General features: G+C 57.4%; 1 protein-coding gene and 1 long non-coding RNA gene across 16 annotated transcripts in view; one reads left to right on the top strand and one right to left on the bottom strand.

Moving 5' to 3' along the window:
- ITGA3 (integrin subunit alpha 3) overlaps positions 1-9,982 on the bottom strand; it is a 31,371-nt gene extending 21,389 nt beyond the window's left edge. The window contains exons 1-4 of one of the 2 annotated variants that reach the window (XM_011289188.4): positions 9,842-9,982; positions 9,187-9,394; positions 1,791-1,918; positions 1,374-1,453 (exon numbers count right to left, since the gene is read on the bottom strand). In XM_011289188.4, the coding sequence (XP_011287490.2) occupies positions 1,374-1,453; positions 1,791-1,918; positions 9,187-9,394; positions 9,842-9,944 (519 nt within the window). In that variant the 5' untranslated portion in view covers positions 9,945-9,982. Of the gene's footprint in view, positions 1-1,373; positions 1,454-1,790; positions 1,919-9,186; positions 9,614-9,841 lie in introns of those variants that run through there. The other variant, XM_045044244.1, reaches the window with a different exon arrangement.
- On the top strand, positions 3,563-20,314 carry LOC102899841. Of its 14 annotated transcripts, none has more exons than XR_006589362.1 (7): positions 10,129-10,431; positions 14,046-14,240; positions 14,342-14,585; positions 14,761-14,918; positions 16,406-17,486; positions 17,714-17,794; positions 20,192-20,314. It is a non-coding gene; the product is annotated as an uncharacterized LOC102899841 (long non-coding RNA). The 14 variants fall into 14 exon arrangements; XR_006589363.1 differs by lacking the exon at positions 20,192-20,314 and adding an exon at positions 18,232-19,257; XR_002738285.2 differs by lacking the exon at positions 20,192-20,314 and having other exon boundaries at positions 16,406-16,538; positions 17,314-17,486; positions 17,714-19,257.
- The last annotated feature ends 636 nt before the right edge of the window (positions 20,315-20,950 follow it).

Raw genomic sequence — 20,950 nt, forward strand, 5'->3', positions numbered from 1 at the left:
TCCGGGATTTGGAAATCTGCTCTGAAGGTTGGGAACACGTTTTGGAAGGCCGGGAGGTCCTGGGCGGGAGAGTGGCTTACAGATCTTGGCAAAAGGAAAAGGGGAAAGGATGAGGGGATGTGGGATCCAGGCTCTCGGGTCCCAGACAGAAGCAGAGAATACTCCAACCAAGGCTGTCAGGCTCCTGTGTCTGAGCTCCTCAGTACTGGGCTAGACTGCTCTGCGCCTGTCATACCCCCTCCCAGCACACTAGAGGGGCTCGACAAAGAGTTGTGGGGCAAATCGATGAGAACAAGGTGTTTGTAAAACAGCCAGGGGTCAGGTGAAATCCAGAACTAGGCCTGGGTCTCGTGTGCTTGGTTTCTGTGTCTCCTTCCAGCCATGGGCCTGAGTCACTGCTAAGCCTCCGGTGCCAGCAAACCGCGCGGCACACAGTAGGTGCTCATTAAACATTTGTGGCATGAACAGACGGGTCAGCAGACAATTGTCGAAGGGCACAGGATCTAGGACTGCCTTAAATGGAATCCCAGACCACACCATCCATAACACGGTTCTAAAACGGCATCTCAGTTTTAAGCTCCGGCATTTGATGCAAACCCGGAGTTTCAAACAGTGTTCAAAGGTAACGGAAATTGCAACAGGGATGACTATGGGGGTGGCGATTGATTGGAAGGGGACACACTCTCCGGAGTGATGTAAATATTTCTTTAACGGGTATCTGTTGACACAGGTGTTTAATGTGTCAAAACTCACGAAAAGGTAAAATCTGTACATTTCGCTGTCTGTAAATTTCACATCAATTTTTATGAAAAAAAGAACGGTCTATCTGGGATTCAGAAATTGAGACCCCCCCCCCCACCAGGGGCCGACACTGAAGAATGCAGCCAGGAATTGGCAAGTGACAGCAGGGAGTGGCCCCCAAACCCCAGCCGGGTGAGCTGGGGTCAGCAGGGCTGTGCCTCTTCCGCCAGCAGCCTGTCAGGAAGGAGGGGGCCCAGGCCGCAGTGCCCCAGGCCTTCTCTGCCCTTTCCTCCTCACAGTTCCCTCAGCTCGTTCCCACGAAGGGTGAGCACCCCGGGGGGAGGGGTGGCGGTGGGGATGGGGGGAGAGGAAGTGGGTGATTCAGACAGGACCCAAGCCATGCCAGGCCCTGGGCGCATGCCGGCACCCCTCCCCCCACCCCACTGCCACATAAGAGTAGGATCGAAGGGCCACTCAGGCCCCTGGAGACATATAGGCATAGAAATGGACATCTGCAAGGTCCCAGCTCAGTTACCCAAGACCCCTCCCCTGCCCTCTGCTTCCCTCCCCAGCTGCTGGGAAATGAAGGAGAGGGCTGGGGTGGGGGGAGCTGACAGCGAGTACCCACTTACCAGGACTCTGCCCGCAGGGCCCTGGCTGGCCACAGTCACCCCGAGCCACATGTCCTCAATAATGTGATGATCAGGGTCACCTGTCGGCATGGGAGGGATCATGAGCCGGGGCACTCATCCTCCCTGTGCCTGGAGCCTCTGAGGGCCGGGGTTGGTCTTTCTGGACCTCTACTCCTGCAGACAGCATCCCCCACCCCCCCACCCCCGCCGTGCCCCTCCCCCAGCCCGCCATTAATCTCAGCTCCACAAATCCCATGTGGTCCCACTCTCCTCTAAGAGCTCCCTCCTCCCAGCTGGACAAGAAGGGACTAGAAACTGCCCAGGTAAGCCTGATAGCTCCTCCAGATCATTCTGTCTGTGCTACCCCCCTCCACCAGACCCCTGACCCAGCGCTGATCCCCAGCGCCGTCCCCTCACTTTTCTCAGAGATGTTCATCCGCACACAGTCATTCTTGTAGGCAGTGAGCGGGCACAGGTACACAGCACCGGTCCGGTTGGTATAGCCATCGGGCACGGCGAGGTCCCGGGGAGCACCAGCCAGGAGCCTGGGGGGCAAGGAGGTTGGTGAACCCGAGCTCAGACTCCCCAACGCCCGCTTCAAACAACTCCCTGTTCACCATGTTTCCAGAGCATCTGCTGGGTCCCAGGTGCCAGGCTGTGTGCCAGGATCTGGGGTCAGGAGATGAATGGATGCTGGCCCCCGCCCTCCAGGAGTGGCCAGTGCAGGGGAGGCCGGCAAGAAAACAGACATCTGAAGTAAGTGCCTCAGGAGACGAAAGCGGGGAGCAAATCTGCCCAGATCCAGTGTGGGGCGCAGTCAGGGAGGCACACAGAAGGGGGAGCCCGGCCTGTGCTGATGACGATGAGGAGTCACCAGGAAGAAAGGGAGGGAGGGCAGGCACTTCAGGCAAAGGTGTGACATGTGCAAAGGCCAGGAAGTATGAGCAAGCAGGGTGACTCAGGATCCGCAAGGCCCCTAGTACAGCGGGGGGCAGGGGGCGGGGTGGGGCCACACAGGAGGGCAGGGTGGAAAGGCCAGCCACAGAAGGATTTTTCTAAACAAGGGAGTGACAGGAGCAGATCTGGGTTTGGGGAGGAATGTTTGGCATCTGAGTGACACGGTCGGATCTGGCTTCTGGAAGGAATGCTTTGGCTTCTGAGGCGAAGGTAGACCGGAAGAAAGTCTGGAGGAATCCCGGCACAGGTCAACTTCCGGGGGGCCTGAGGGGAAACCGTGTGAGGGGTGGGGTGGGCTGCTGGAGGCCTGGGTCCTTCCCCTCTAAAGTATACGAGGACTTCGGTCCAGGGGCTGGCACCAAAGAATAGGAGGTAACGAGTGAATGCAGCGAGTGTCCCCTAAACCACAGCCAGATGAGCCGAGGTCAGCAGGGCCCTGAAGTGACTTGGGTGATACCTACTCTCCCCCCACACGGCACCACCACCACCTTGAGACAGGCATACAAGGTGCGGGGGGCTGGGTACCTGACACTTTGGACAATGGGGCCGCAGGGCAGAGTTCTTGGCAGTGGGCACCAGCGTGGGGATGGGCGAGGACAATCACGTTGCCCCCAGCCTGCCTAGAACGCGTCTTTGGGGATGCTAACCGCAAGTTCCTCCAAGGGTGCTTAGGGCCCTGGCCATCCATCCCGTCCCAGAGAGGTGGCTATTGGAGAGGAAGGCAGATCAGCCTGGAAGCAGGATCTCAGAAGACGGTTCTTAGCCCACCAGCATCAGAAATCTCTGGCATGTTTGTTAAAACAGCAAAGCCCTCAGCCGACCACAGACTGTCCGAATTGCATCTGGGGGTGGAGCCCTGGAACCTGCATATCTAACATGGGCACCTCAGTTTGAGAAGACAGCTCTACGTCCCCCTTGCTCTTGGGGCATCATCTCCCGGCAGCCTCTGGACATTCGGCCAGGCCCGCCTCCCAGACCCTGAGGGACGCAGCCTTCTGGGTGACGGGTACCTCCTAGGTACCCCTCCATCTGGCCCCGGCAACACTATCACCCTGAGGCTTCCGGCTCAGAACTTGGGCTCTGGGCTTCCTGCCAGAGTCTGGAGGTGCACAGCAACGGCCCCCACCTGCAGCTCCTTCCTGGGACCTGTAAGCAAGGGCTGCAAGGAGGGGGCAGGGCAGGGCCCGGGCATGCCGGGACCTGGGGTGCCTCCGCCCACTGATGTCAGGAATGCGCTGCCTGGGGGTGCTGGCAAGGGGGCGGGACTTCTGCCTGCACCTCACTCCTCCTCGGGCTCAGACCTCACCCTGGGAAGTGTGGCTGGGGGCGGGGGTGCGGCTTCTTTAAGCAGAGCAGTGCTAGGAGGTGCGGGCAGGAAGGCTGGCAGGGCACCAGGGTGGCAGCCAGGCCCGGTTAGTCATCCACTGTCTGGGCCGGAGAGGGTGCCCGGTGAGTCCGCTGCCTGACCACCCATGGACATCTGCCCCCGGCGCAACTGACAGGTGAGAGACAGAAGCAAAAGCCCGTGGGAAAGGAACGTTCCAGCCAGCCTGTGGGGGAAAAAAAAAAAACCTGATGGCCTGCTCGCGGGGTTTGTTCCGCCTTGTGCGGCAATTTCTTTTCCCTCTCTGAGCTGTGAGTGCCTCATCTGTAAAATGGGGACAGCAGCTGTCCCACCAACCCTGGAGGGGGGACACAGGGGTTCATTCTTCAAGAGGGCTTTCTGACTATGAAGTCATGGCCAACGTGAGCACCGTCCGTCTGACTCCTTGTGGCATCAGGGACTGGCCTTAACTTACTCCCAGGTGTCCCCCCTCCACCCAAGCACCCAGGAATCTTTGCCCCACCGGGTTTAGGGGACCTGGAACCAAGGGCAAATAGCAGACTGGTTCGGTTTAGAGGGAGCAGAGGTCGGGACCTAAGTGGCACTTCCACGGGGGTGGAATCACTAAGGTGGGGGTGGGGCGTTCTAGCACGGTCGCTCAGGTTTGGCTGGAGGTAGAGGCTGAGGGATGGCTACCGTGACCTTGAAGGGGTAGGTCCAGGCCTCGGTGGGCGAGGAGTCCCTGGGGAGCCCCGGTTGCAGTCCAGGGCGCGAAAGGCAGTGGCGGTGTTGCTGGCCCCCCGCTGAGCCCTGACCAAGTTGTTGGGGTGGGGGGGCTGGTGAGGTGGCTGAGGAGCCGGGTGACCGTGACCTCCTAGCTTTGCTCATCTCAGAGGGCATGGGCGGAGGGGCCCCTCCTCTTAGCCCCCTGGGGTACCGAGCAGGCAGAGCCAGGCACGAATGGCGACTAGATTGAAAGAAATCCCTTTACCATCTATACCCGTTCGGCCCTCACCCTGCACCAGCCTTGTGCCCACTGATGGGCAGTGGGGCAGGGCTGGTGCCCTAATTCCAGCCCCACATCCTAGGCCCCTCCTTTCCCAGAGATTCCACAGGGAGCCCCCCCCCCCCGCCCCAAACCCTTTCGAGTATTTTTAGCTCCTACTTGGCCTGCTCGGAGGCCCTTTAAGGCCCTCTGGCTCCCAGCCCGGGATCCAGTGGGTCTATAGCCAGAGGACTGGGAGTTGGATGGGGGTAGGCTTGTGCTGAAGGTCAGGTCCAGCTTCCTCTAGCCACAGCCAGGTGTGGGAGAGACCTTACTGGCACGTAAACTGAAGTGTGAAATACCATGCAAATGAGCACCTCTGCTACCTGCTTTCGGGTCTGGTCCAGATCAGTGAGTCCAAAAGCTGACCCCTCCCAGACCACCCCCGAGCCCACCCTCTGGGCAGCAGTCAGAAGAGAAGGGAAGCTAGAGGGGTGCTTTACCTAGCTCTGGGAGCACAGAAGAAAGGAGGGAGATCGGACAGTCCCTCTCCTGGAGCCGGGCTGGGGCCCTCTGGGAACTAGGGGGATGGATGAAATGACCTCTCAAGGGCTTTCAAAGAGCTGCCTCCTCAGCCTCTCCTTTGGCTTCAGCCAGACAGCCCCCTCCTGGCCTCTGGGGAGTCCCTCGAGCTCCAAGTCCCATCAAAGCACTTCCTCACCCCCATCCCATCACTCTTCCCGGAGCGGTTCAAAGCTAATGCAACAGCCAAGCAGAAAGCAGCAGAATGGGAGGAGGCTGGGGAATGGGATCCAGGAGCAGTTAAGGCACCAGGCTGGCCCCCTGGGGGGCCCTGGGGTGGGCTGATGCTCAGAGAGACCGCCTGTAAGATTCAACTTCCCAGGCCCCTGGCTTCGGGGGGGCGCTGGGGTGACTCAAGTGGGAAGCTTTCAGTTACCTTGGAGGAACCAGAGGGGCCAGCACTCAGACCACAGGCCCGGTGCCTTACTCCTCAGGCCGGGAAGCGGGTCGTGCAGGGCACCCCCTCCCCTTTGAGTCCCGCGGGGTGCGGGTGGGGGCAGCTCCCAGACGCAGGATCCCAGCTCTGCGCCCATCCTGCTGCCCGAATTAGCCATCTCCCCAGAGGCTGCTCCTGTGGCAGCTGAACCGTGGCCCTCTCCGTCCTCCCCCTACGTCTGCCTTACGCTGCCCCCTCTCCCTTCTGGTGACTCAGCCCAAGAACCAGAGCAATAAGCTGGAGGCAGCGAGACAATGAGAGAGGACAGGAGAAAGAGGCCTTGGCCCCAAACAAGGAGTCTTTCTCATCTCATCTCCCTCTTGCTGGCTCCTTAGTATTTTTTCCGTGTTTGATTCCTTAGGGCGGTCTTCGTGCCGTCTAACCTCAGTCCCCTGCGCTGCGTCAGACATCCCCTTCCTCCTTTGTTTAGCTCTGGCCAAATCCCTTCCACTTCTTTTTCTACCGGATCAGCCTGCCCCTGCCTCCTGCCCAATTTTAAACCTCCTTGGCCTGGACTGGTCACTGGAGAGAGCCAGAGGAAGAGGGTACCACGCGTGCGGGAATTCTCTGCTCTGCCCATGTCCTCTGGCACGAGGCTTGGAAGCTGCCAGGCGTCTGCCCTGCCCCGGGACACATGTTTTAGGAGAGCACAGCAGGCAAGCCTGGTTCCTACCTACCTACCTCAGATATGACCTCATTTGCCGGGAGCCACAACCACCTCCGCTGCCCCAGGCTCCTCACTTCCAGGCAAGGGCAAAGGGGAGAGAGAGCCCCAGAGGTATCTTCCATAGCCCACAAGGTCAGGCCAGACCAGGACAACTGGATTCCCAGGAGGGAAGTACAGAGCAGGTGCAGGGGGCTGGGGGCAGGGGCCATCTCCCAGAGGAATAGTCCCTCTGCTTCCCCCGGGGCTCCTCATGCGTCTCGCCAAGAAGCCCAAAGTCCTTAGTCCTTGGCCCTGCTCCACACCCCTCACTTCCAGAGACTGGGAAGCTGGGTTGGAGAGAGCTCTGATGTTGCAGACGGGGAAATCCGGTCCAGAGATAAAGGTGAACAAAGAGGTCCACACCTGGGTTTTTAACCGCTTCTGGAATAAGGCCTTCTTTGAGACTATGATGAAAACCACACTCCTCCCCTCCTTCTGCCCCCAGAACAATACACAGACACACGATATTTTCAGGGGCCCCTGCATCTCCCAGAAACCTTCTAGGAACCCCAGGCCAAGAGTTTTTTCAGGACCATGAGATGTCTCCCCTTTCTGAGGGGCTTTGCGGCTAACAGAATGTAAGACTTGACTTGCCGGTTCCCCTCAAGCAGCTGTTTGCATCTGGCTCCACAGCTGGCCGCAGCTAAACCCAGCTGGCCCGGCTGGCTCTCCCCAAGGGCCAAGGGGCAGAATTCGGCGAGAGGAGGAGAGATGAGCCAAGAGACAGAGCCACCCCCGGGAAAGACAGGACATCCGAGAGACTGGCCCAGAACTCTATCTAGAACTACCTGCCTCTCCAAGGTGCAGTCGTTTTAGAACCTTCTGGGCTCCTGGCACGCCTAATGCCATCTCCAGCTGCCCAGGAAGAAAAGTAGAGGTCCTCTGCTCAGCCATCTTGGTCAGTGAGGGCCCGGCTCTGGCACGAGAGCCCTGAACTGCTCCTTGGAGACGTAGGCATACACACAGCACAGAGATATACACACTATCTCACGAAAGCCGAACTAGAAGTCATGTTGTTCTCCCCCTGACATGCAGAGAAATTAAGACTCAGATATTAGGGACAGATCCAAGACTGGAAACTGGCAGTGGGACTCTGGCACCTTTTCTCTCTCCTCCATGCCAAGTTGCCTCTTATAGGCCAACAGAAGCAGGAAGGAGCATATAGATCCAGGTCCAACCCCTCTTTGGGGAAAACTGGCCCAGAGAAGGGAAATATCTTGCCCAAGGCCACATGGGGGTGGGGGTGGGGTGGGGGGTGGGGCTTACAGAATCCATTATTTACTCCAGCTTTTCACTATTTAATCTTGCCTTCCTGATCTTCTCTTTACACTATGCTGCCTTATATCATGCAGATTCAGGACTGAAAAATCCGAAAATCTTTTTTGGGGCTGGGGCCGAAAGAGCACCAATATAGAAACTTGTGCCGATGGTCACTTAGGTTGTCCAAAAGACGAAGGGCAGCCCAAAGTTGCTGGCGCTGTGCTGGGAAGGGTGTGGTGGACTGGGCCCCTGCAGAAGCGACATGGAGGCCAAGGAGGTAGGTAGACTGGGCTGGGGCTGGGCCAGCAGGGGCAGAGGCTGAGGCCGGGGCAGAGTTTGGACTTTGGATATTCCAAGCTTCCTCAAGTTTCTGCAGGCCCCAGCCAGCATTGGGAAAGGCTTCAATAACACCCTGTATGTGCCTATGTCCTCTCGCTCAGCTGGAGTTGGACACCAGGTGGGGGTAGATGTCTGGCAGGTCCCCCAGCCCAAAGAGGTTGGGGGGGGGCCTGCCCACCTGTCATAACTCCTTCCCTCCTGGGGTGGCCTCCCCTGCCCCAGCTGCCTTTCTCTCCCAAATGCCAACCCCAGCACCGGAGCCCATGGCAGAGAACCCTCTGAAACCTGCACACGCCCCTCTAGACGCGAGTGTGCACCATGGCAGGGGGGATGGGGGGAGGAAACACAAACAGCTGGATGCAATCTCCTTCTCTCCTCTCCCCTGTGGCTAGCTGCTCCCCCTCCTTCTCCTTACAGCTGTTGGGGAAGGCGACCAGAAGAGAAAAACACTCTTTCCCTCTTCAAACCAAAACAAACACACTCAGGGTTGAAGATTCAACATGAATCTGTGGAATGCAGGGAAGATGTCTGGTGGGAGGGCGTCCCTGCTGGGGGTGGCTTGGGGAGCAGGAGACCAAGCAGGAGGTGGGACAGCTCCCTCGACTTCCCCATCCTCAAGGGGTCAGAGGGAGCTCCTGGACAGCTCCAAACGCCCACACTGGCCCATCACTTCACCCAGCAACTGCCCAGCAGCTGAGGAGGCCCTCCAGTCCGGCTCTGCAGAGGGAGGGTGTGGCTGGCATGGCCGGCCGACTAAAATGCGAGGTGTAAAGGCCTGGGAGGGCTTAAATACATACGCCCACGGGTTCTTCCCAGGAACGGGGGAAGAGGGATCCACTAGGTGTTTATTTTCCCCAGGTCCCAGCCCTGGAGAGAAATACTCGGTACATGAGGTCCTCGGTTTACAGAATGGGAGGGTGCCCAGGAAACGGGGGTCCCACTTCTAATCAAGAGAGGTGTGAAGAGCCCAGGGGCTGAGTTTAGGCAGGTTCTGGCCCGGTCAGCACTTGCCAGCGATTACCGACCCCATCCCCTACCCAACCCCTCCACTTCCCGCCAGACCTTGGCAACAGAAGGGCTGCCCAGGTCCCCGCCCCCTTAATCCCGACTCCCTAGAGCCGGCGGCGGCCCCGCGGGCCTGGAAGCCCGGCTGCGCCTCGGCTAAGGATCCGCGCACCCTGCGCACACCCTCCCTCCCACCCCACCCCCGCCAGCCTCACTTACAGGTAGCGCTGCTGCCGCTCCGTCTGCCGATGGAGGGCGACCGAGTAGCCGAAGAGGCTGCCCGGGTTCCTGGCCTCCTTCACCACCAGGAATCGGGTGTCCAGGTTGAAGGCGGAGGCGACACGGCCCCCGGCGGCCACCATCAAGGCGAGCGCGCAGAGCATCGGGCGCGGGACGCAGGCGGCGCGGCGGGGGCCGGGGCCCATGGCTGCGAGCGGGAGCGGGGGCCGGGGCGACAGCGCGTGAGGGTGCGGAGCTGGGAGTGAGGACCTGTTCACCTGCTGCCCGCGCCACCGCAGAACAGTCGCGCGGGCCGCGTCGTTGAGCGCCGCAGCGCCGCGCTAAGTTTCTGGCCCCCGGCCCCGGTCAGTCTCAAGTCCTCTCAGGGTCTGCGCTCTCAGATTCCTCTCCGAGGTTCGCGGGTCGGTTCTCCCGCCTGCCCGGCCGCCGGGTCACCGCCCCCCCACCCCCCACCGCCCCGGGCACCCTGCCCCCAGCTGGTCCTGGCCGCGCCCCCTTGGCCGCACTGTGGCCCTCGATCCCGGCTCGGCGGCGGCTCTGGGCACGCAGACCGGTGGACCGCAAGGAAGACGGGAGGGAGGGGTTCCCTCCGCGCGCGCCCCGCCTCCCCACGCCCAAGCCCGCACCTCCCCACCTTGCGCGCCCAGCCGGGGCTCCGCTTTCCTTCCGGGGAAAGAGAAAAGGTCCCGGCTCCGCCACCGCCTCTTAAAGGGGCAGCATCGCCCCTCCCTCCTCATCCTCCCTCACCAGGCTCCGCCTTCAGCCCCAAACACCTGTCGGGAGCCCCCAAAGGCTTGGATTTCCCTTCCCCGCCCCATGCTTCTCCCAAGAAGCGTCACCCCCACCCCCACCCCCACGCCCGAGCAAGATGGATTGAACGGGCGGGGCCGGGGGTGGGATTTGTCCGGCCGCTTTGCTCCGGTTGCTACTGCTGCTGGAAAGGCAGTTCCAGGCGCGGCCACCTCTGCGGGCCCGGCTGGAGAGCCCCGGCGTTGGCGTATCTGGGAACCGACGTCCGCGCGCCGCTGGCTGGAATGCGCCCGGCTCGCCTCCGCGGCGCTGTGAGTCCCCGAGAGGAGGCTGGCGGTCTCTGGGCGTTCTTCCTCGCACCCAGGCCCTTCGCTGTCCTTGTCGAGATTGATTTCTCTTGCCTACCCGCGCTCGCCCACCCTGATCCGGGCTGGGAGTGGTCCCTCAGCAAAGCCAGACGGATATTTAGCAGTGGTAATAACCAAGCATTGCTAGTTGTAGTAAGCCACAAGACAGCAGTTCCTCCAAAGGGCTGAGCCTTCTCGTCTCCCTTATAAGCTCGTCGGGGTGGAAATGAGTCCCTTCTCCACTGTGTGGCCAGGGAGCTGGGCCCAGACCGTACACGTATCTCATCCACTCCTGCCTTCAGGGCCCAGCCCAGCAGAATCCCAAAGGTCTCCTTCTCCTACTCGGGCTCAGACGGAGTGTTTGGAGACTGGGCGGGGACGGAGCCCCCATAGGTGCGTGATGGGTGGTGCCAGGTGGAGGTTGGTGGGCGGGGCCCAAAGGTCTCGTTATCCTCAGAAGAATCTAACCGAAAGGGAACTTCAAGAGGTCACTATCTACTTTCTTGAATCTGACTCAGATTTCTCATATTGAAGCACAAAGACCCACTTCTGCTGAACATTCTTTTCTCCAGGCTGAAGGAACGTTCTTATTTTGGCCCAGAAATTCAGGCCTCAGCACTCGCCCTCTTGAAATTTGACTTAGAGGGCCTATCTCTGAGAGTTTATAATAGTAAGAAGAAAACTACTATGTAGCAAGTGCTCACGCAGCAGGAACTATGCTAAGTGCTTTACAAAGATTATTAAATTTTTTTTAACGTTTATTTATTTTTGGGACAGAGAGAGACAGAGCATGAACGGGGGAGGGGCAGAGAGAGAGGGAGACACAGAATCGGAAACAGGTGCCCCTACAAAGATTATTAGATTAAAGCTTCGCAACAATCTTCAAAGATTATCTGTTTAGGGGCGCCTGGGTGGCGCAGTCGGTTAGGCGGCCGACTTCAGCCAGGTCACGATCTCGCGGTCCGTGAGTTCGAGCCCCGCGTCGGGCTCTGGGCTGACGGCTCGGAGCCTGGAGCCTGTTTCCGATTCTGTGTCTCCCTCTCTCTCTGCCCCTCCCCCGTTCATGCTCTGTCTCTCTCTGTCCCAAAAATAAATAAACGTTAAAAAAAAAAAAGATTATCTGTTTTAAGATGAGGCAACCGAGGCTCAGAGAGGTTAAGCAACTTGGTGAAGACCACACAGCTCGGATTTTAATCCTATATTATCTGGCCTCAATGTCCTCCTTGACCACTTATGCTAATCATTAACATTTGTACAATACTTGGGGCAGCTCTAGGTTTTTCGGGGGGGTGGGGGGTGGGGGGTGGGGGGTGGGGGGGGGAGCCTGAAGCCTGTACAATTTGGAACCCTCTTTAAGGAGAGGAATAAAGAGCTGGGAGTACAAAATTAGATTCAGAGGCTGGAAAGGGACTTGCACGTTATAGTTTATGAATCATTTCACGTGCAGACTTCTCTTTCGCCCTCCTGGCCTCTCTGTGAAATTAGGATTATCATCCTCACTTGACTTATGAGGGAGTCTGGATGTCCAAGGTCACACAGCTCATTTGAGTCGGAGCTAGGACCGGAAGCCCCTGACCACACCTATGTCTTTAAGAGACGAGTCCCAGGCAGATGTTGGTCAGACAGCCAGATGCATCTAAATGAAAGCAGCTGCAGTAACAGCGTTCTCTGTGATGTTCTGCGAGACGACATCCATCCCTGTCTGCCCTTAGGACAGCATCTGTTCCCGGGCTGTGACTCCCAGAGCCACCCAGCCTCTCCCCGCAGTCTGCCTTCTAGTCTAGCGCCCATGGGGCCATCTAAGGTCAAGGAACAAGAAGCTGACCGGGATGGAAGTTGACCAGTTACCTTGTTCCCCTTTGGGCTGGCTGCTGGGTCCTCCACTGCATTCCTGGAGGAGGGGAGATGTCCAGGGCCAGGAGAGCAGGGGCCAGGGTGGCCGCTTAGTGTGGGCAGGGGTCCCACCTGACACAGCTTTGAGCGTCCTGTGATGACAGATGGGCTCTATGCCAGGCATTATCTCTTTGGCCATCCCAAACAGGAATGACCAGCATGTCCGATCCCAGGGCTGGGAGCAGGAAAGGGAGGAGGGATGGTGTTTCCACTCTAGGGGAGTATCCTGAGGGAATGTGGGAGCCAGAGCAGCTAAGGAATGTGGGGGAGTGTCAGATAGGTCTGGGGGAGACAGAGCAGGGATGGAGGGAGACGTGAACACTGGAAGGGTCTCTGGGCTAGAGAGATGCAGAAAGGGAAACCGTAAGTTCATGACAAAGTTCTGAAGTCCTCTGGTTCCAGTGATGTCTCATCCACGGCTTCGTCTCATTCGTCAGTTGACTTTATCATGTCAGCTCTGCTCTGTGGAGAAGGGGCCCTAGTAGCTACAAAGGTAGACAGAGAAAAACAGAGACACATGAATAACATGCCTCAGGAGGACCCAGAGTCCATTTTTTAAACTTTTCTAAATGTTTATTTATTTTTGAGAGAGAGAGAGAGAGAGAGAGCAAGCAGGGGAGGGGCAGAGAGAGAACGGGAGACAGAGGATCGGAAGTAGGCTCTGTACTGACAAGCAGTGAGCCCGAGGCAGGGCTCACACTCACAAACAGTGAGATCATGACCTGAGTCAAAGTGGGATGCTTAACCGACGGAGCCCCCCGCCCCCCCAGGCTCCCCTTGGAGTCCCGTTTTTGATTGGCTGCTGACAGCTTGTAAGCACCCCCCTCCCTCTTCCCCTTTGCCCCACACCTGGACAAACTGACAATAAAACTGGGGGGCTGTGTTCCCTCCTTTGGCATCCATGGAGGATTCGAACTCCGTCAGGCCTTCTCTGCTCAAAAGCTCACTTTGATCTCACTCCCCAACCACAAGAAGGCAATCTCCTTTCCTTCCTCTCCCTGGCTGGTTCAGACCTTGCTCCACACGCCAGCCCCGCTCTCCCCCAGAGACCTCAATTATGTAAATAACAAACCTTTTCATGCCCTCTTGGCGTGTGTGTGTGTGTGTGTGTGTGTGGCGTCATCAGTCTTGAGATCAAGCAAAACCTTGGGTGGGGTCCGTCTGCCTCTGGGGGAGCCTGGCAACAAGCCAACTCTGGGTTGTGCTGTAAAGGCAGGGAGGCTTCTTGGAGGAGGAGTACCTGGACAAGGGAGAAGGGCAAGACGGGGGCCTCAGGACAGAAGAGGGCAGAAGAGCCGGGGCCTGGTTTGGGGTGAAATTTCCTCAGTCGCAACAATGACAACGTCAAGATTCTATAAAGGCGCCTCGGTTTGTTTAGCGTTTGCTGGGTTTGCGCTAGCCTTCCTCTGGGTGACCACCCCCGACCCCATCTCGCTCGCCCAGAGCCCCAGGCTTGCTCAGTCCTCACAGGAAGGTCAGCACGCAGATGGGGTGTGCACAGGCAGCTGGGGAGAGAGGTGGAGCAGAACTGGGGTGCCGTGTGTGTGTTGAGTGCAGGCTCTTTTCGGCCTTCTCACCTTGGGCAAGTTACTTTCCTCCTCCGAGCCTCGATTTCCCCATCTGTGCAACGAAAGGGCTGGAGGAGATCTCTCATTATTCCCTCGCCGGCATCCCGTGTGTCCTAAGGCTCCTAATATTTGTTGAACTAAGTGGATGAGATCTCTGCTATTGAATTAAGACTCAGGTCTCTATCTCTGATCTGAATTGGAAATGCAAATTACTGAGGAGGGAGGGAGGAGCCGTGAAGCATGAATGGGTTTATCAGATTTCCTTTCTCCTGTGACCTAGATACCGGCAGGCGCCTGGTCCCCGGCTCAGAATCTGTCAGCCTCAAACATTCATCGACAACCTACGATGGCCTGGCACAGAGCTGAGAACCTCCAGGGGTGTCAGAGACGAACCAGAACACCTTCCAGGGAGGCCTTCACCTTGACCCCATATTCGAGCTTTCACCTTGACCCCACATTCAGAGAGCTCTCAAATGTAAACAGCCTAAGTCTGCACCACATTGTATTTTAGGGCTGGGGGGGGGGGGTGGTGGACGGGCAATGGGGGTGCCACGCAGTCACTCTTGAATCTTCCAGGCCTTACGGTGACTTCCAGTCTGGGCTTGCAGTGTGATTATAGAAACCCGACGCACAGGTTTGTTGGAAAACAGTAGAGCTGAGGCCCAGAAGTCACTCACTACGAGATAGTTGTGCTGCACTGTGGATTACGCTTGTATTCCCAGCACCCGTGACGGTCACTCACACGCGTCTTCAGCCACCGTGTGTCCAGCTGAATTCAGTTCATGCTCCGTACGGCCCTAAATCAGAGAACACAGTAGAGGTGAGTGAGAGGCCAGCTCGGTCTCGTAAATATCCTCTTGCTCCCGTCCCCTCCCCCACCCTGGGATCCTGTTGGGACAAATGTCTTGGCTCAGTGGGTTGAAAAGGAAAGTCAGAATTCTGAGGCATGAATTGCTGTGCCCACTGACTCACTTCCTCCTCCCCACCCACTGCAGACCCAGCCGGGCCCTGAGTGACACAGGTTGCAGCCTTCTCCCTGCCCGTGCCCCTCATCCGAGCACTCCACCCCCCAGCCCTCGCTGCGGACCTCACCCGTGAGTGGAAGGGCAGTGACGCCAGCTGCCCCTGATCTGAAATGCGCTTGCAAGTTTTGGTGAGCTAGGGGGCAGGGGGTGGGGGTGGGGGATGGGCACAAATTCTGCTCTCAGGACCCCGAGCCTGATGTGCAAGGCAGAGCACCCCTCTGGAGTTTGACCTGGGAGGTACCAGAAATTCCCCTCCTCATAACGGGCTCTCTCCTTTCCTGCCAGGATCACAGAAATTCTCACCATGAGGCAACCTTCCTGTTGCCCTAAGGCCTTGTCTCCCGAACGTTCTTATTAAAAGGCAGGGAGCTCACCTGGCAGGGTAGCATGTGGGCTCCCCTGGCAGGGATGGGGCAGGATGTTACAGCATCTCCCACAGAGCCCAGGGCCCTGGGTTATAAATGATTCAGGCAGCAGGAAGGTAGGGGGAGGGAGGGAAGAGGCCAGGGCTGGGACAGAGAATGATTTAATGGAGGGGGGTGGCAGGCAGGCCCCTGGCACTGTCCTTACTGGTTCCCAGTTAGCGTGATGAGCAGTGAAGAAGGGATTTCACTTTCCTGCAAAACAGTGCCCCCGGGTCTTGGGCTTTTCCCTCTGGAGGTCCCTTCCCTGCCTTGTCCTGGGCTCCTCTGATGGGAGGAAGAGTTGTAAGGGCTTGGGGGACGTCACGGCCACTCCTCGGTGGCAGAACTGCTCTGGGCAGCACTCCTGGCCGTGGCTTGGAGGCGGAGCGTGGGCACAGCCCATCTGGACTGCCGAATGAGATGGAACTCAGGGGTACGGTGTGGGGGGTGGGGTGGGGGGAGACAACCAGATGCGCACGGGGACACGGGCCCAGCGAGGGGCCACGGGCGGGGCAGCCGGGCAGCAATCACAGAGGCTGCAAGGGACACGCTCAGGAAAGGCTTCGGCTTGCTGGCCTTGGAACTGAAGGCAACGGCTGGGTTCACTCACCCCTGGGAGTGAGCCGAGAGCCTTTGCGGCTTCAAAAGACCGATCCGGGGCGGATGCAGGGATGGACCCGAGAAAGGACGAGGACCTGCCCTGCTGCAGAGATGTACATGGACGTGAGAGATACGTGGGTGAGGGCGGGGGCGGGAGCCGGTGGCGCGTCGGTGCAGGGGATGCGGGGAGAGGTCAGTAGCCAGTAGCTGGCGAGTCCGCGGGACCTCCGGGGCCTCCTAGGTGGAGGTGGGTTCGGCGATCTGACAGAGACCCCGGGACAGGGGTGGAGGCATACAAGGCCAGAGTCCGGGAGGGCCCCCCAAAGTGGCGCGCGCCAAACCTTCCGGCAGAGGGAAGATCCTAGAGGCCTTTCCCCAGGAGCACTAGCCTCAGCTTGGATGTCAACCGGGCTCCTTGGGGTCAGGCTTGGCCCGCAGCAGGCTCCCTTGAGATAGTTCCCAGGGTCTCTCACCACCTGCACCCTGGACTCCAGGCCTCAGCTCCGTCCTTTCTTCCCTCTGGCCCCCTTCTTGTTCTAACTCTCTTGGTTACCACCCCAGAGGCCCCCGCTTCATTCATTCCCTGCCTACCCTCTTCTCTGCCCCCACAGACACCCTTAGACGTCCGAACAATGCACAGCTGTCCTTGCTGCCAGTGTGCCGGGCAGTGGAGCCCCTACCGCAACGCGCATCAGCCTCTGACTCACCTTTAGTCATCTCTGACCCTCATTTCTTTGCAAAGAGGTGACGGTCATGCCCAACTCTGGGAATGGTTGGGACATAACTGAGACCATACCTGAGGCGCACCTGGCATGGGGCCACCCCCTGCGCCCTTCCCTTCTCTTCCCTTGGACGATCATTACCTGGCCCCAGGGCTTTACTCCCCTGACCCTATTCAAAACTAACCTTAGACGACTCGCTGCTCAGCCCGGGGCTTGAGGTTCCTCCACGACCACCTGCTTCCCTTTGGTCCTTGCACCCCCCACTCCCATCCTTCCCCCCCCCCCCCCCGGCTCCAGCCCGTGGGGGAGGGAGATCATCCCCCACATCCGGCTCACCCCTTTCTCGAGACCTTTGCCCGGAGTGCCTGAAAGCAACATGCCAGCATCTTCCTGCCCGTCGACAGCTCCCCTTCCATCAAGGCCAATCGAGGCCCAGTCCCAGCTCCCCGGGCCTCAACGGATGCTTTCTGCTCTGGCATAGCCCTGTTTTTCCCTCGGATAGAGCGCTCGCCATACTGGGCCATATGTCACTTATTAGCTGGGGCGAAGTTGCTTAAGCTCTCTGTGACTCAGTCTCTCTGTCTGCACTGGAGCTAATAACTGCACTCTAACCCTAGAGTCGTTGCGGAGAGTAGATAAGAACGTGCACAGGGCCCGCCGCAGAGTAAATAGGCCAATAAATGTTATTTTTTTTTTATTGAGATGGTTGGGGGGGGTGACGACAGGGCTCCCAACGGCCCTGACTCTCAGAGAAGGCAAGCCCAGACCGCCCCCCTCTCTCTCCACCCTGCCCATAGCTCCTACGACACTGCTCTGCTGGGAGTGGAGGTCAGTGATATGCCTCAGATTGAAGCTTCTCTGGCCCATCAAACAAATCGCAGTGATCCTTTGTGGGTTCCCTTCGGCTCCATTCACTGCGGTGCGTGGACGTTTCTGTGCCCGGGAAATGGACCCCCAAGAGCTGGTGGAGGTATCAGCCCCTGGGGAACCCCCATCACAGAGGAGCCCGGCTGACCTTCCCCGGGGCTCAGGGTGGGACTCCAACACAGAGATGGGGACCGGTGGAGAGCGGGCATCCTGGAATTCTTCCTGGAGGAGGAAAATGGGGAGAGCTAGGCTGAGAAAAGGGGTGACAGGTTTCACGGGGAGTCTCATTGCGCCAAGCTCTTTATGTAGATTGCGACCTTTATTTTTCAGGAGGAGCCTGTGAGGTCAGTCCTGTAATCTGCTTTTCCAGAAGGAAGCAAAGGCCCGGACTGACAAAGCGACATGCCCAAGGTCACACCATTCCAGAGGGGAGCAGGATTCTAGTCCTGATCTGCCGGGCTCTGAGGGGAGGGCCGGGCCGAGGATGGTGGGAGAATTCCAGACTCTGGCCAGCTGCCCCTGCATCCAGGGAGGCTGTGGGTGGGGTGGAAACAGCCACCAGAAGCCAGGGGCACGCGGCAAACAAGGGTACCAGGAAATGAACCGGACCCAGGGTCCTTCCTCCCGGCCCGCCCTGTGCCCCTGGCCAACTGCCACCTCCCTTTGAGGCTTCTCCCTGCAAGAGAACAGAGAGAGCTGGGCCGGAGCCCAGGGATGGCCCTATACGGGGGGAGGGGGGGGGGGACCAGGAGGGTCTTGAAGCCCAGGAGGAGCCCTGCCAGGCCTAAGCGCCCCCTGTCCTGGGAAGAGAGATAGAGATCCCAGGGGTCTCATCCTGTTTGTCTCAGATGGAGCTCAGACTGGGGCCTCGCACAGAGAAGGCGCTCAATAAATGTGCGTCGAAAGGAGGTACAGCAGGTGTGCCGTCCAAACTGCGAGGCTGGAGGTGAAGAGGCCGGGTCCGGACACGGTTTCTGCCCCCGCCTCGTGACCCTGGACGAGCCTCAGAACGTCCCTATCCGTCAGATCAAGTTGTTATCCTGGAATGTGCACCATCGCTTGGGTCCCTTCCAGCTCTGACAATGCAGTTCTATTCATTCTTTTACTCACTCGCTAATTTGTTGTCTCAGCGAAATACATCGTAGAGTCCGAGAAATATACTTTGGTACTAATGAGGCAGTGGGCAGAGTGGCGGCAATCGGCAAAGCTTGTGGGGGTGGATAGTGACGGGTCCCCCTCTTGAGCAGGGACTCTGGGGTCAGATGGCCTGGGTTCAGATTCTCCCTCCATGACCTGCTCACTGAGTAACCCTGGGCAAGTTACTTACTCACGTTGAACTTGGACTTCCTCATCTGTAAGATGGAGATGATAGGAGGATATACCTCATAGGGTTATTGTAAAAATTAAATGGGATAATACAAATAAGTTGCTTAGGGAAATAGTACACAGCAGGCGCCCAACAAGTCTTAGCTCTTCCCGTTCCTTAGAAGGCGAGCGAACTCCAGCAGACAAAGGGGGCTGCTATGTGGGTGCAGGGGTAGGGGTGGGGGAAAGCATCAGCACAGCGTGTGCTTAGATACAGAGGCGGGAAAATCCAGTACTGCCAAGGAGCACCAAGAGACCCGTCCAGACTAAGTGGGAAGAGGTAAGTTGGGCGCAGATGGTGAGCGGCTTTGGTCAGGCTAAGAAACTTGGATCTGATCCTGTAGGTTGGCATTTCCCAACTGCTGCTCCCCAGAATTCCATGAGCTGGTACTGGATGTTTTATAAATATTTCAGGGCACCCAGGTGGCTCAGTCAATTAAGCGTCCGACTCCGGCTCAGGTCATGATCTCGTGGTACGCGAGTTCGAGCCCCGCGGTGGACTCTGGGCTGACAGCCCAGAGCCTGGAACCTGCTTCAGATTCTGTGTCTCCCTCTCTCTCTCTGCCCCTCCTCCGCTCACATTCTCTCTCTCTCTCTCTCTCCCTCCCTCAAAAATAAATAAAATTTAAAAATTAAAAAATAGGGGCGCCTGGGTGGCTCAGTCGGTTAGGCGTCCGACTTCAACTCAGGTCACGATCTCGCGGTCTGTGAGTTCGAGCCCTGCGTCGGGCTCTGGGCTGATGGCTTAGAGCCTGGAGCCTGCTTTCGATTCTGTGTCTCCCTCTCTCTCTGCCCCTCCCCCATTCATGCTCTGTCTCTCTCTGTCTCAAAAATAAATAAACATTAAAAAAATAAAAATTAATATATATATATATATAAATATTTAAGGGGTGGGGGATGGGGGAGAGGACAGAATGACTGGGTGTCCACCTGCAAAAGAATAAAGCTGGACCCCTACTTCAGATCGGGTACAAAAATTAACTCAAAACGGATCAACGATCTAAATACAAGAGCTAAACCAAAAACTCTTAGGAGAAAGCAGAGGGGTAAATCTTCGTGATCTTGGATTTGGCAGTGGATTCTCAGATGTGACCGAGGGAAGCAGCGAAAGAAAATATAGGCAAACCCAATGCCGTGGTCTCGATGTTTAGGCCCGTCCCCCTCCCCACCACATCTGTATGTGACAGTGCTGATCTCCAAGGTGGAGGTGGGGCCTTTGAGGGGTGATTAGGTCGGGAGGTCAGAGTTTCTGGATTGGGATCAGTGCCCTTATAAAAAGAAGCTCCCCAGAGCCCCCCAGCCTCATGTGAGGATACAGGGAAAAGTCTGCAACCCAAAGAGCGTCCTCTCCTGACTGTTGTTGTGCCCTGATCTTTGACTTCCAGCCTCCAGAATAAACGTCTGTTGTTTATAATCTACCCACTCTGTGGTATTTTGTCGCAGGAGCCTCAACGGACTAAGACGCTGAACTTCATCACAATTTAAAACTTCTGTGCTTCAAAGGACCTCTTCACAAAAGCAAAAAGATAACCCATAGAATGGAATAAAATATTTCTAAATCATAAATCTGATAAGAGATTGGTTTCTAGAATATATAAAGAACTCTTACAACCCAATAAGAAAAAGGCAAGCTTAAAAATGGGCAAAGGATCGGGGCGCCTGGGTGGCTCATTGGTTAAGTGGCCAACTCTTGATTACAGCTCAAGTCATGATCTCAGTTTGTGAGTTTGAGCCTAGCATTGGGCTCCGTGCTGATGGTGCAGAGGCTGCTTGGGATTCTCTCTCTCTCCCTCTCTCTCTCTGTGCATGGATGTTCTCTCTCCCTCTTTCTCTCTCTTTCTCAAAATAAATGAATAAACTTAAAAAAATTTTTTTAATGGGCAAAGGATCTGAATAGAAATTTTTCTAAACAAGACATACAGATGGCCAACAAGCCTATAAAAAGATGCTCAACATCACTAATCATTAGGGAAAAGCAAATCAAAACCACAGTGAGGGGCACCTGGGTGGCTCAGTCGTTTAAGCGTCTGACTTTGGCTCAGGCCATGATCTCACAGTTCATGAGATCGAGCCCCGTGTTGGGCTCTGCGCTGACAGCTCAGAGCCTGGAGACTGCTTCGGATTCTGTGTCTCCCTCTCTCTCTCTCTGCCCTCCCCCACTCGCATTCTGTCTGCCTCTCTCTCAAAAATAAATAGACACTT

The sequence above is a fragment of the Felis catus genome, chromosome E1, assembly GCF_018350175.1.
Source record: "Felis catus isolate Fca126 chromosome E1, F.catus_Fca126_mat1.0, whole genome shotgun sequence".
Taxonomy (NCBI): domain Eukaryota; kingdom Metazoa; phylum Chordata; class Mammalia; order Carnivora; family Felidae; genus Felis; species Felis catus.